A 14,170-nucleotide genomic window follows, 5' to 3' on the forward strand; every position below is an offset into this window, starting at 1 on the left:
GTGCCAATCGGGCCTCTAGATGCCCCAAACGGGCATCTGGCGCCCGTTTCACGACGGCAGCGAGCAGGTGTGTTTGCTGCCGTGTTGAAACGGGCGTGAAGGCCCGGCCGTTCGGCCCATCCACCTCGGAGAATTGCCGCTCGCCGTAAAGAACGGCGAGCGGCGATTCGTGGCGTGGTTCGAGCGTGGGGGGGAGAGAATAGCGGAAGGGCGTGAAAAATGTCTGGAGGCCCTCCCGCTATTCTCCCACCCGGCGTGGGGGGCGGAGAATCGCGCCCTGTGTCTCCAGCGAATTGCATAATTGGTTTTCTGCACATGTGCGGCAGGCATCGGCAACCATCTTGCGGTGGCAGGAGACACGGTGTTCAGAAATTCCTCCCACTTTGCACTGTTACTACCCCAGTCTTTATTAAGGTAATTCTCACTCTTCTATAGTTTTTGCATCCCACTGGCCTTTTGTTATAAACTTGCTCCCTTTCCACAATTTGGTAACCTACAGTATACACCCAGCGTTGTAATAACTCTTCCAGTGTTCTTTAATTCGAACCAGATAGACTCTGCTTTTGACTCCTTCACATCCTCTGTGTTCGAATAGTTTCTTTGATCAATCCAGACACCTTCACCTTCATCCTTGTGGAATATTTTCTTCTTAGTTTGATTGAATCAGCGAGGCAGCAGCTTTGCCAACTCTTACATCACTTAACCTTTCTTTTTAAATTTCGAGCGCCCAATTCATTTTTTCCAATTCAAGGGCAATTTAGCGTGGCCAATCCACCTACCCTGCACATCTTTGGGTTGTGGGGACGAAACCCACGCAGACACGGGGAGAATGTGCAAACTCTACACGGACAGTGACCCAGAGCCGGGATCGAACCTGGGACCTCGGCGCCGTGAGGCAGCAGTGCTAACCCACTGCACCACCATGCTGCCCTCCACATCGCTTAACCTGATCTGGGTTTCGAAACTTGAAAGAACCATCAGGAGGTTTGATTTCCACAATGTTTCATGCTGTTGCTCACAACCTTGCTCTCTAACCAGAGACAGCCAGAGTGACCCTCCCAAGTCGGCTCAGAGCAGTGAAGGTTTAACAGTTAGATTGCAACAGTATTCCCCCCCTGGTACACCTCCAGCAAGGTGTCTGAAATCTTCACTCAACTTGGGTAGACACCGGGATCGCAACATCCAAACATAGCAAGAGAAACTAAAGTAAAGCATGAACGAGGTCATGGTGTTGGACAAAGGCAGTGGCTGGGGTGGGAATCCTGATTGGGGAGGGGGAGGGGGGGTTTAAACTTGTGGCTGCGGAATGATGACCATGTGATTTGGGAAGCAACAACAGGAAAGGGAGGTTGGAGGTGGGGCGGTAAGTTGCAAGGATGAAGGGGATGAGGGGTTTGGCTTTTCGAGGAGCGAGTTGTTGATTGTAACTTTAAAAGGGAGAGGGAGAATATTGGAGGTGGGAAAACCGTGAACAATATCAGCAGCTAGTGTGAGAGCAAGGAAGGGAAGCTGGGCAGACAGCAGTTCAGTGAGAATAGGCGAAAGGAAGGAGGAGGTGGCTCTCATGGAAAAGACGAGCTGGGAGAGGATATGAGAGGAGATCGGAGAAAAGCGGGATGAGAAGTTTCTGCAACATGCAGAGATTGGTGAAGTTGGGTTTGTTCCCATTGGAGCAGAGCCGTTTAAGGGGAGATTTGATAAGTGCGTTCAAAAACATAGAATTTTCAGTGCAGAAGGAGGCCATTCAGCCCATCAAGTCTGCACCGGCCCTTGGAAAGAGCACCCTACTTATGCCCACACCTCCACCCTATCCCCCTAAACCAATAACCCCACCTAACGTTTTTTTGGACGCTAAGTGCAATTTAACCTAACCTGCACACTTTTGGACTGTGGGAGGAAACCGGAGCACTCCGCACAGACAGTTACCCAAGCCGGGAATCGAACCTGGAACCCTGGAGCTGTGAAGCAACAGTGCTAACCACTGTGCAACCGTGCTGCCCATGATGGGTTTTGATAGAGTAACTATGGAGAAAACTGTTTCCAGTGGTTTTAGGATTGGTAACCAGAGGGACACAGATTTAAGATTATCAGCAATATAGCCAGAGGGGAGAATAAATTTTTTAGACAGCAGATTCAATGATTAATTTCAGAAGTGAATTGGGTTTATACCTGAAAGCTTTTTGCAGGACCATGGGGCTTGAGCAAGGCAATTGGATAGTCTTTCAAAGACGGGCACAATGGGCCGAAAAGTGATCTGATATCTAACCTAGTCACCTACCTGAAATGAAAATGAAATGAAAATCGCTTATTGTCACAAGTAGGCTTCAAATGAAGTTACTGTGAAAAGCCCCTAGTCGCCAAATTCCGGCGTCTGTTCGGGGAGGCTGTTACGGGAATTGAACCGTGCTGCTGGCCTGCCTTGGTCTGCTTTCAAAGCCAGCGATTTAGCTCTGTGCTAAACAGCCCCGCCACATGCCACTGCGTATTCCCAAACCGTTTGCGCTCAGAATACCCGAATACGGACATGGGGGGGGGGGGGATTTTCCATTCCTGCCCTTTTGCTGGTCCATCAAATTTTCCGCCCAACTCATGACGATTCCCATGGCGGGCATTTTTAAACACTTCCTTAAACCTCCTGAAGCCCATGCGCTATTCGAGATCATTTTCAATTCTAAATGTCCTGGTTAATCTGCAGGCCACAAGTGAGCTCCGATCATTATTCCACAACATCTATAGTTCCCTGCTTCTCGGACACATTTGCTGCCCCTGTATTTTATTCTTCACAGTTTTCTCCATGCTGTGCGCTGTTCCCACTGGGACTGCGTTGTTGGCAGAGGTTTAGAAATAGGTAACCAGAACATTGGTAAAATCTTGACTCCTTTATGTTGGCATCTCTCAGTTAATTCTCTGTTTTGGTCTCTTCCAGATCCTTGGCATGGCTTTCTCCATGACTCTATTCCATCAAATCTCCAGAAGCGGCAAAAAATACAAAGCATAATCTGGGTTTGGATGTTGAGTCGATGCCCTCACAATATTGCGAAGCATTCTTCAGAAACTCAAAGCTTTGCCTGCCAGCACAATTCTAGTCGTCCTCTGCACTTGGAAGTCTGCTCCTTGTACAGTTCAGGCGTGATGATTCCTTACCTTTTGCCAAAGAAATGTTAAGCGCTAACCACCGTCAGCTTCTCTCTGGTGACCCTGCATTCATCCAACCACCTCCCTTTCCCTCAACCCTCCTACACTAAATGTAGATTTTTACTGCAGTGCTGACCCAGAAACGTCTGCCCTAACAAGCGCGTGCAACACTTGCGGCGTTAAACAGGCCACAACCTTGTTGTCATGGGAATCCCACTTATTCCTTTCTGAAATGGATTCTGAAGTTATTCCCATGTCTTTCCGGAGCACAGACAGTGGTTTGTTTGCACAACGTGCCTGTGCTCCCGATCTCTGGCTCGACACCAGGAAATGTTTTTATTTTTTGCACAATCCCAGAATAGAAGGCGTTACAGATGCCCATCTTGAGTTGCATTAAGAGGTCATTTGTCCAAACCAGTCTGTGAGGGAGGGAGGGAGGATTTCTCAGGACTGTCTGTGCTGTCATCTCTCTCAGCAAATAAAACTCCCCACTGGGAGCTGCAGGTCAGAAGATGACCAGTCAGGGATAAATGTAACTGTTTAATCCTTTAGCAGATACATTTCAAAAAGGGAATCCTGTAGTTCGGTAATTGATCAGAAATTGCATAATGCAGCTTACTCGTAACCAGATGGTTCCATCTGAGTGACTAACATTTCTCACCAACCTGTCTGCTGTATGATAGAAACACAACAACCTATTTTCTGTGGTGTTGCAATTCACCCTGAACTGTTCATTCAACACAAACTATAGAGAGGGAGCCGCTGTGAGGGCATTGCTGCTTTATTCAAAGAGCCGGAGATGGTTCTGACCATCAGCATGTATTCACTTACTCTTTGCAAATACAAATGGAACTTTTTTTAAAAGGTAGATTAGGAATTGTATCTTTTAAGTAAATAACGGAGCATTTTTTTGTACTGTTTGAACTTTTTATATGGGCTTTTTTCTGCTATAACTTCACTGCACAATTCACTGTGTGATCTTTAAAAGCTGAAATTCTGATGTGAGCTCAGGTGCTCAGCTTGATATTTGTTTGTTTGTGACGAACGTTACATTAGTGAAGAAGTGACTTAACAGGACAAGATCACAGTCAACGTAAGGGGAAAAATACTGCGGGTGCTAGAAATCTGAAATACTAGGAATGCTCAACAGGTCAGGCAGCATCTGTGGAGAGAGTAAACAGAGATAACGCTTCAGGTCAATGACCTTTCCTCCGAACTGGGAAGAGTTAAGCGATAATAGGCTTTGAGCAAGTGGAAGGGCAGAAGATGGAAAAAGAGCGAAAGGACAGGTGGGTGGCAGGTTGCAAGACAGGGGAGATTGGGACAAGTAACTGGGACGGTCTCATAAGGAGACTCTTTAATCACTTTTCTCATTACCATTTCATTTGAATTTTGTACCATTTTGTCATTCAATCTTTCCTGTCTCCTCCCTCCATACCCGTTGACCATCACAAACCTTCCACTTTGTGTCTTTACCCACCCCTCCCCTTTCACTGAAACCTGCAACATTTCTATCTATCACCAGATCTGATGGAAGATCACAGCTACCTTGTTATCAATCTTGTTTGGTAATTTAGTGACGATTGAGGGTGAGGATGATGTCTGGATTTGTACAGAGCTGCCATGTTGTGAATAATCTGTCGACTAGTTTAACGGTTTCACATCTAAATGCCGAACTCTATAGAGCAATAAGACAGACTATTTCAACAATTGGTCGCTCTGGAGTGGCAGTAAAATCATTCAGCAGGATTGGTTAATCACCAATTTCTATTCGTGCTACGGCCTACAAAAGGTGGTGACATTCTGTGACATTGATTTGCATAAGGCTCACCTCTACCAACCTCTTGCCTTGTCCACGCGATGTCAAGAATACGATGATACTGCCCAGGCTGCGCTCAGTAAGAAATTGAGTTGCTAATGGCTGTATGTGTAAGGTTTTTAAATTAGACGAAATTGTCTCCAGTAAGTGTAGCGAAGTCTGAAAATGATTTTCCACAGCCCGATGGGCCAGATGAGTTCAGTGTGTTCTTAATAAAACTTTAAACTTGGCTGGTTAACAATAGCTTCTCGCATTCACGGGGTTTGAAGTTGTGATTGATTGAATTGACGCTGCACTGACATCCGTCTCTTTTGAGCTCCACGCTGCACTTGAGAGTTGCAGCTGGAGGGGAGAGCTGTCCTAAGCACACATGGAATCTGTAAGGAAGTTCTCCTTCAGCACTTTAACCATCCGTGTCTTTATTTAATCAAAACACAGACTTGGAGTGGAATGTGTAGAGCAACATCTTTACCTCAGGAGATAGTTAACCAAAGGGAATAAAAGACAGTTGGTCAATGGTGAAATTATTCCAGGTGTGTGTGTGTGTGTGTGGCAGCAGTAAAGGTGTCCCTGGTGAACGGGTTCATTCCCCAGATGAGGGCTTGGCGGGATGGCATTGGGGGGAGGCTGTAAAAGTACCAGAGCTGGTACATTGCCTGTTAGAAGAAATTCTTCATAAAGGCACCCAGGGATTTTAGTTAAAATGATGCTTAAGGGATGGAAATGGAAATTATATACACAGGATTAGATTTTCCTACCCGCTACATCATCTCCCCTCGCCCTTTACTGCTTTTCTCAAATCAGTAACTTGCTCAATTACAGTTGATAACGATCTTATATGTTGGTTACATGGCAGGAGCAGTTGATAATGATCTTACATGTTGTTTAAATTTCAGGAGCAATTGATACTGATCTTGAATGTTGGTTACAGGTCAAGAGCAGTGATGATGATCTTACATGTTGGTTACATGTCAGTAGCAGTTAATAATGATCTTACATGTTGGTTACATGTCAGGAGCAGTTGATAATGATCTTACATGTTGGTAGGGGCTGGTTTAGCACAGTGGGCTAAAGAGCCGACTTGTAATGCAGAACAAGGCTAGCAGCGCGGGTTCAATTCCTGTACTGGCCTCCCCGAACAGGCGCCGGAATGTGGCGACTAGGGGCTTTTCACAGTAACTTCATTGAAGCCTACTTGTGACAATAAGCGATTATTATCAGTATTATTATTACAGCTCAGGAGCAATTGATAATGATCTTGCGTGTTGGTTACATGTCAGTAGCCATTGATAATCTTTAATGTTGGTTACAGGTCACTAGCAGTTGATAATGGTCTTACATTTTTTTTAAAATAAATTTAGAGTACCCAATTATTTTTTCCAACTAAGGGGGCAATTTAGCATGGCCAATCCACCTAGCCAGCACGTCTTTGGTGAAACCCAAGCAGTCACAGAGAGAATGTGCAAACACCATATGGACAGTGACCCGGGGCCGGCATCGAACCCGGCCCCTCGGTGCCATGCGGCAGCAGTGCTAACCACTGTGCCATCATACTACCCAAATATCGTACATGTTAGTTACAGGTCAGTAGCAGTTGATAATGTTCTTACATGTTGGTTACAGTTCAGTAGCAGTTGATAATGATCTTTCATGTTGTTTACAGGTAGGTATCAGTTGATAATGATCTTTTGTGTTAATCACAGGTCAGCATCAGCTCATAATGATCTTGCATGCTGGTTACAGATCAGAAGGAGTTGGTTACAGGTCGATAGTAGCTGGTTACAGGTCGGTAGCAGTTGATAGTGATTTTACGTGTTGGTTACAGGTTCACTGCTAGTGTTGCTGGTCTCGCATGTCACCTTATGTGAGGTCTTTACCTTGGAATCTCTTCAATGTAAAGCTTAGAGGGAGTGCAGAAATCTTTAATTATTTATAGGACTTTACCTGATTATTTTCGGGCTTGAATATAATGCAAATTAAACCAGAAAGAGAGGAATGGCGGTCAGTGCTTGCTGGTGAAAGGGACCATAAAGTGTTTCAGTGACTGAGTTCAAAAAGATGCTCCAGTTTTGAGACATTGATTGGAGTGCGTGATGAACTCCCAACACCGACCCTGTCTGCTGCTATGTAAGTTGTTTTGACACACATGGAAGGTGGCGAGTGTAAATATTTTAGACACGGAACAGTTCCTAATAAACGGCCCGTTCTTTATCCCTCTGATAGTTTTACTGAACTGTGCAAAACATGTTTACTGAGCTTGGTGTAATGGAAGACATCACCGGGAGTTTGAGTTTCAGAGATCACACAGTGTTTTCCCCTGCAGCATTCCCATTGTAAAAATAGCTGATTTGCACCCCAAATGTTTTCTTTCCTTTTCTGTATATGATGTGGCTTTTGACATCAATGAATTTGATTTGCAGCATGCTTTGAATCCATTCATAACCTAAAAATGTTAGTGAGCATTGTAAGAAATGATGAAAATGCTAAATTTATTTATGTATAGCATTTAGATACAGATTAACGGACTTTTCAGTTGTATTAAAATGCAAGATATTGAAGCTATTAAATGTATTTACACTTCCTGTTTTATAACCTGGAGATTGGAAAAAAAAATGTTTGTTCAATATTTAGTGCTCCGATCTGTTGGGAACTTTCAACGTACTGATGGTAAAGAATATCAAACCAACACCTTTCGAGCAAAAGCCACGCATAAATACCCAGTGATTAGTGTGTGCGTGTGAAGGACAAATGATTATTGTCAGGATTGAAAGTTAATAGGGCAGCATGTGGCGCAGTGGTTAGCACTGGGACTGAGGCGCTGAGGACCCAGGTTCGAATCCCGGCCCTGGGTCACTGTCTGTGTGGAGTTTGCACATTCTCCCCATGTCTGCGTGGGTTTCACCGCCACAACCCCAAAATGTGCTGGTTAGGTGGATTGGCCATGCTAAATTGCCCCTTGATTGGAAAAGAAAAATAACTGGCTACTCTAAAAAATTTTTTGAAAAGGATTGAAAGTTAATTAAAAGCATTTAGACCGTGTATGTTTGAGCCAAGCTTGGTATGGCAACTGCTCGGCCCAAGACCGCAAGAAACGTCGGAGAGTCGTGAACACAGCCCAGTCCATCATACGAACCTGCCTTCCATCCACTGACTCCATCTACACCTCCCACTGCCTGGGGAAATCGGATAGCATAATCAAAGACTCCTCCCAACCGGCTTATTCACTCTTCCAGCTTCTTCCATCAGGCAGGAGATACAAAAGTCTGAGAACACGAACGAATAGACTCAAAAACTGCTTCTTCACCACTGTTACCACACCTCTAAATGAGCCTCTTATCGACTGACCTCATTAACATTACATCCCTGTATGCTTCACCCGATGCCGGTGTTTATGTAATTACATTCTGTACCTTGTGTTGCCCTATTATGTATTTTCTTTAATTTTATTTTATTTTCATGTACTTAATTATCTGTTGAGCTGCTCGCAGAAAAATACCTTTCACTGTACCTTGGTACATGTGACAATAAACAAAATCCAAATCCAATGTTTTCTGAAAACAAACTCGGATTGTAATCCTCCAGTTTTATAAGAATAATTCCAATTGATTTTTAAACTCTTGTGAATTATGTCAAACCATCCTCACAAATCCCTGTTGCTATAACCACAGAGAGCATTCTGTGGACAGTTTGTGAATTAGAAAATTACTTGGATTTCAGATTAATTCCTCCTAGTTTTATTTGGTTGTTTAATCTGTATGTGTAGCACAAATATACTGTCTTGATTCAGAAAAGTTTAACAGATTCTTTTAAAGATGTGAGTCACTTGGTCAGCTGACACTACTGACAATGCAGGGCTTGCTCAATACTGTCCCTCCAATAGTCCACTGCTCCCTCAATATGGCCCCTCTAATTGTCTGCCACTCCCTCAATACAGTCCTTCCGATAGTCTACAGCTCCCTCAATGCAGTCCCTCTGATAGTCTACTGCTCCCTAAATACAGTCCCTCCAAGAGTCTACTGCTCCCTCAATTCTGCCTCTCCAATAGTCTACGGCTCCCTCAATATAGTCCCTCCAAGAGTCTACTGCCCTGCCTATACTGGCCCTCCAAGACTTCTGCTCGATCAATAAAGCCACTCCAATAGCCCACTGCCCCCTCAATACTGCTCCGTCAGTACTGTCCCTCTGATAGTCTATTGCTCCCTCAACAAAGCCCCTCCAATAGCCTACTGCCCTGCCAATACTGCCCCTCCGATAATGCACTGCCCCTCCGATAGTCTACTGCTCCCTCAAAACTACCCCTCCGATAGTCTACTGCTCTGTAAGTTCTGCCCCTCCGTCGACTGCTCCCTCCATATTGACTCTGCTACAGTGTCTTATTCCCCCAGTACTGCCTCTGACAGAATTGTTACAGAACATAAGGGGGCCATTCGGCGGCCCATCATGTCAGCACTGACTCTCCAATTGATGAATTCAACAACTATCATTCCCCTGCCTTCTCTTCGAAACCCTGCATATTATTCCTTTTTCAGATAATATTCGAATTCTGCTTCACCACACTCACAGGCCGCGCGCTCCAGACCCTGTGTGAAAAAGCTTTTTCCTCATTCGCCATTGCTTCCTTTGTCAATTACCTTAAATCTATGCCGTCTTGTCTTTGATCCTTCCACCAACGGGAACAGGCTGTCCCTGTCTACTCTGTCCAGACCCCTCAGGGTTTGGAACACCTTTATCAATTTGCCTCTCAACCTTCCCTTCTTCCATGAAACCAGTTGCAACTTTTTCAATCTGTCTTTGTAACTTAAGTTCCTCATCCCAGGAACCCTACTCTCTCTCTCTCTATTGCTTTTACATCTTTGCTGAAGTGTGGTGCCCAGAACTGGAGGCAATATTCCAGCTGAGGCTGACCCAATGTCCATTACCTCATTGCACCCATTGGTGGAGCTTAGGATACCATCTATTTTATTAATCACGTTCTTAATCTGTTCTGCCACCTTCACAGACTTGTGTACAGATACATCCAGGTCCCTTTAGAATTGTACCTTTTATTTTAACGTGTCTCTCTCTATGCTTTTTCTATCAAAATGAATCACCTAACACTTTTCTGCATTGAATTTCATCTGCCATTTGTCCAACCCACTCCCCCAACTTAACTACGTCCTTTTGAAGTTCTACACTATCCGCCTCACTTCACAATGCTTTCAAGTTTTGTATCATCTGCACATTTTGAAATTGTGTCTTGTACGCCAAGGTTTAGGTTATTAACATACATCAGGAAAGGCAACGGTCCCAACATGGACCTCAGCGGTGGGATTCTCCGTTTCTGAGACTAAGTGTTGATGCCGGGGCAGGACTTCCAGCAAAACTGCCGCTCCACCTGGACCGATTCAGCGACTGTTAAGGGTCTAGCACCGACTCCACGTGGAACACAATCGATTCCGATGAGAAACTGTGCGGGCCTGGCAGAAGCCCCCCTGTCAGCGGTACGACTGTCAGCAAACCTTGGCGATGTTGGATTCCCGTACCCCTTCTCCCTCGGCAGCCATGGCTCCTGGTTCGCGGTTTTTAAAAACACAAGTGAGCCTCTTCGTTGGGAATTTGCCTCGGTGGAGGCGGAGAATTGCAGAGGCCCCGGAGAATACCGGGTCAGGCCTGCTAATGATATGCCAAGGGTGTTTACTGTGCGTGTGGAGTGACCGGAGAATCCCGATACAGCGTGAAACCGGAGCCCACCGCGATTTCGGCGTCAAAACCGATTCTCCGCCCGATCAGGTTTCCCGATTTCAACGTCCCTGGGATTTACCTCTACAAGCCTTCCTCCAGACTGAAAATTTTCCATTAACCACTACTCTCTGTTTCTTGTAATTCATCCAAGTTTGAATCCATTTTGCTATTGTCCCTTTTATTTCTTGCGCTATAACTTTGCTCACAGGCCTGCTGTGTGGCACTGTATCAACTTCCTTTTGGAACTCCATGTGCGCCACATCAACAGACTTAACCTCATCAACCTTCTCTGTTATCACATCAAAACAACCTCCAAGTTATTTAAACCATGCTGCCTTTCCTTAGTTAACCCACATTTATCATGTCACTCATTTTGTCCCAAATTATGTGCCGAATATTATGGCCTGCCAGCCGCCCCACTGCCCAGAATCAATGTTGACGTGGAGCTAAAGTGCTCCACCTCAGCTCGCCCTGCAGCCATATTACAATGTGGGCGGGCTAAACACAGTCCGAGTGGGAATTCTGCACCTCACTGGGGATAAAGCCCCGTCCTCAGGGCCTGCCGGCCAATCCAATTAGTGGCCACTGCTGGGACTGCAAGAGGAGGAAGGCAGCCAAATGGATTCTGGAAAGAGTTAAGTCCTTGGTTTTGGCCAGGGAAGGTTTGGGGGGGGGGGGGGGAGGGGGCAACCCCAATCTCCGAAGATAGAATGTCTCCTTCCTTCATTTTGAGGTTTTAAAAAAAATATTGGCTACCCCCCGCCCCCACAATCGAGTGCCCACACCCACTGTCTTATGTCATCGGCAGTGTATTATTGCAGTCAATTAACTTGACTGTTTAACGTGCCTCATAGAACATAGAACAGTACAGCACAGAACAGGCCCTTCGGCCCTCAATGTTGTGCCGAGCCATGATCACCCTACTCAAACCCACGTATCTACCCTATACCCGTAACCCAACAACCCCCCCCCCCTTAACCTTACTTTACACTACGGGCAATTTAGCATGGCCAATCACCTAACCCGCACATCTTTGGACTGTGGGAGGAAACCGGAGCACCCGGAGGAAACCCACGCACACAGGGGGAGGACGTGCAGACTCCACACAGACAGTGACCCAGCTGGGAATCGAACCTGGGACCCTGGAGCTGTGAAGCATTTATGCTAACCACCATGCTACCCTGCTGCCCCATTGTCCCTTTTTTAAAACAAGGTGTAACATTCACAATTCTCCAGTCCTCTGGCACCGTTCCCGAGTCTAAGGAAGACTGGAAAATTATGGCCAGTGCCTCCAAAGTTTCCTCTCTCACTTCCCTCCGAATCCATGGATGCTACTCGACTGGACTTCGCCTTATTAATGTCAAGTACAACAGTCTAACCACTACCACCTTCTTATTAATTTTAGATCATTGAAGTGAAAAATGAAATGAAATGAAAATCGCTTATTGTCACGAGTAGGCTTCAAATTAAGTTACTGTGAAAAGCCCCTAGTCGCCACATTCCGGCGCCTGTTCGGGGAGGCTGTTACGGGAATCGAACCGTGCTGCTGGCTTGCCTTGGTCTGCTTTCAAAGCCAGCGATTAGCCCTGTGAGCTAAACAGCCCCTAGTGTGTGAATTACCTCCTCTTTCACCACAATCTGTGCAGTATTTTCTTCCTTGTTAAAGACAGATGCAAAGTATTCATTTAATATCTTAGGTATCCCTCCTGCCTCCATGTATAAATCCCCTTTTGGTCTCTAACCGAGCCAACTACTGTTACCGCAATTTTATTATTTATATGCCTGTAGAAGACATTGGGATTCCCTTTATTGTTAGCTGCCGGTCTCTTCACATACTCTCTCTTTCCTTCCTTAGTCCTGCACTACCTTGTCAGTTGGATTATGGGCTCAAGTCTCTGTATTGGGAACAAATCCAGGATGATGTGAACTGAGGGGAGAGTGTTACCAACCCATGGAGCCAGGGTAACCATAACTTTGAACTGGGTTGAAGTCATACTGTAGCCAGTGTAATCGAAATCTGGTGTATGGATGCAGTTTTGGGATGTGCTGAGGGTGCAGTGAGGTGCTGCGCACAGGCCATGAGTGGGATACGTGATATACCACAATCCGAAACGCTCCCAGAAAATGCACCATGCAACTTGCCAATGACACTGCACATTCGAGGTTAATGAACCAGATCCTGTAATGTATCAGGCATGAATATCTTCCAACTTTCTAAAGCTGCAGGATGGAAAATGCCAAGCACACCCGCACTATTCTGCAGATAACAGAAACATGCCCAAAATATCTTATGCAATTATCCTTTTGTTTGATGATCGAGGGTCTTCCATTTAAAACTGAGATGACGACGAATTTCTTCTCTGAGAGCAGGTGCGGAGGGGCTGAATGGCCTACTCCGATGCTATTTTTTCTGTTCCATTTATTGTGTTTGAATCACATGTTACCCGCATTTTGGTAAATATTTTGAGCCCTTGGTTAATTATTCTTTGATTTGCTGGAGAGCCATTACATGCTGAAGACTCCAGAAGGAGTTGCCTGCTCCAAGGTTTTCTCAATTTTCCCCTATTTAGCAAATAGGTGAAGATCCCAGTTTGCAGCCCCTTTTTTAGTGAAATGGGCGCTCCGACTTTGGCAGTGTTGAAGCTTCAGGGAATATGATCCTTCCTCAGAACTCCCTGAAAAATTTGCATTGCCTCCAGGTTATAGAAAGTTGTTATAAGACCATATGACGCAGGAGCAGAATTAGGCCATTTGGCCCATCGAGTCTGCTCCGCCATACAATCATTTTTCTCATCCCCATTCTCCTGCCTTCTCCCCACAACCTCTGATCCCCTTATTAATCAAGAACCTATCTCTCTGTCTTAAAGACACTCAGTGAGGGGGGCGGCATAGTGGTCAGCACTGCTGCCTCACGGCGCCGAGGACGTGGGTTTGAATCCCGGCCCTGGGTCACTGTCCGTGTGGAGTTTGCACATTCACCCCGTGTCTGCGTGGGTTTCGCCACCACAACCCAAAGATGTGGTTAGGTGAATTGGCCGGCATAAATTGCCCCTTAATTGGAAAAACAAATAATTGGCAACTCTAAATTTATTTTTTTTTTAAAAGGCACTCAGTGATTTGGCCACCACAGCCTTTACGACAAAAAGTTTCATAGATTCACCACCTTTTGGAACATTATCAATATTGCTGAAAAAACTGACATGTTGCTGAAACTTCTGGCCTCAGACTACCAGTGTAAATTTGCCAAAGAATCAGTCTCCCTTTCTCCTGCAATGTCAATTGTGGTTGTTTGGATTCGCCCACCCGGGGGAGAAAGAATTCTCTTTCTTCTCCCCAGTACACAACGTGTACACCAGAATTGACTTCTTTGTGGTGGGGAAAACGGTGCTTCCAGAGATAGACAAGGTGGAATACTCCGCAATTGTGATATCAGACCACGCTCCACACTACATGGATGTGCGGCTAGAGACGGGAAGGGCCCAGCGCCCCAAATGG

The 14,170-nt window shown here is 45.5% G+C and overlaps 1 protein-coding gene across 5 annotated transcripts in view; it reads left to right on the forward strand.

Moving 5' to 3' along the window:
* Window positions 1-8,745, forward strand: part of LOC119955138 (tetraspanin-9-like) — a 225,742-nt gene extending 216,997 nt beyond the window's left edge. For 4 of the 5 annotated variants that reach the window (XM_038781052.1, XM_038781055.1, XM_038781051.1 and 1 more), the window contains one exon: window positions 2,927-8,745. In XM_038781052.1, coding sequence (XP_038636980.1) covers window positions 2,927-2,998 — 72 coding nt within the window. In that variant the 3' untranslated portion in view covers window positions 2,999-8,745. The remainder of the gene's footprint in view (window positions 1-2,926) is intronic. The other variant, XR_005458391.1, reaches the window with a different exon arrangement.
* Window positions 8,746-14,170: the final 5,425 nt, after the last annotated feature.

This window comes from Scyliorhinus canicula, chromosome 20 (genome assembly GCF_902713615.1).
Source record: "Scyliorhinus canicula chromosome 20, sScyCan1.1, whole genome shotgun sequence".
In the NCBI taxonomy this organism is placed as follows: domain Eukaryota; kingdom Metazoa; phylum Chordata; class Chondrichthyes; order Carcharhiniformes; family Scyliorhinidae; genus Scyliorhinus; species Scyliorhinus canicula.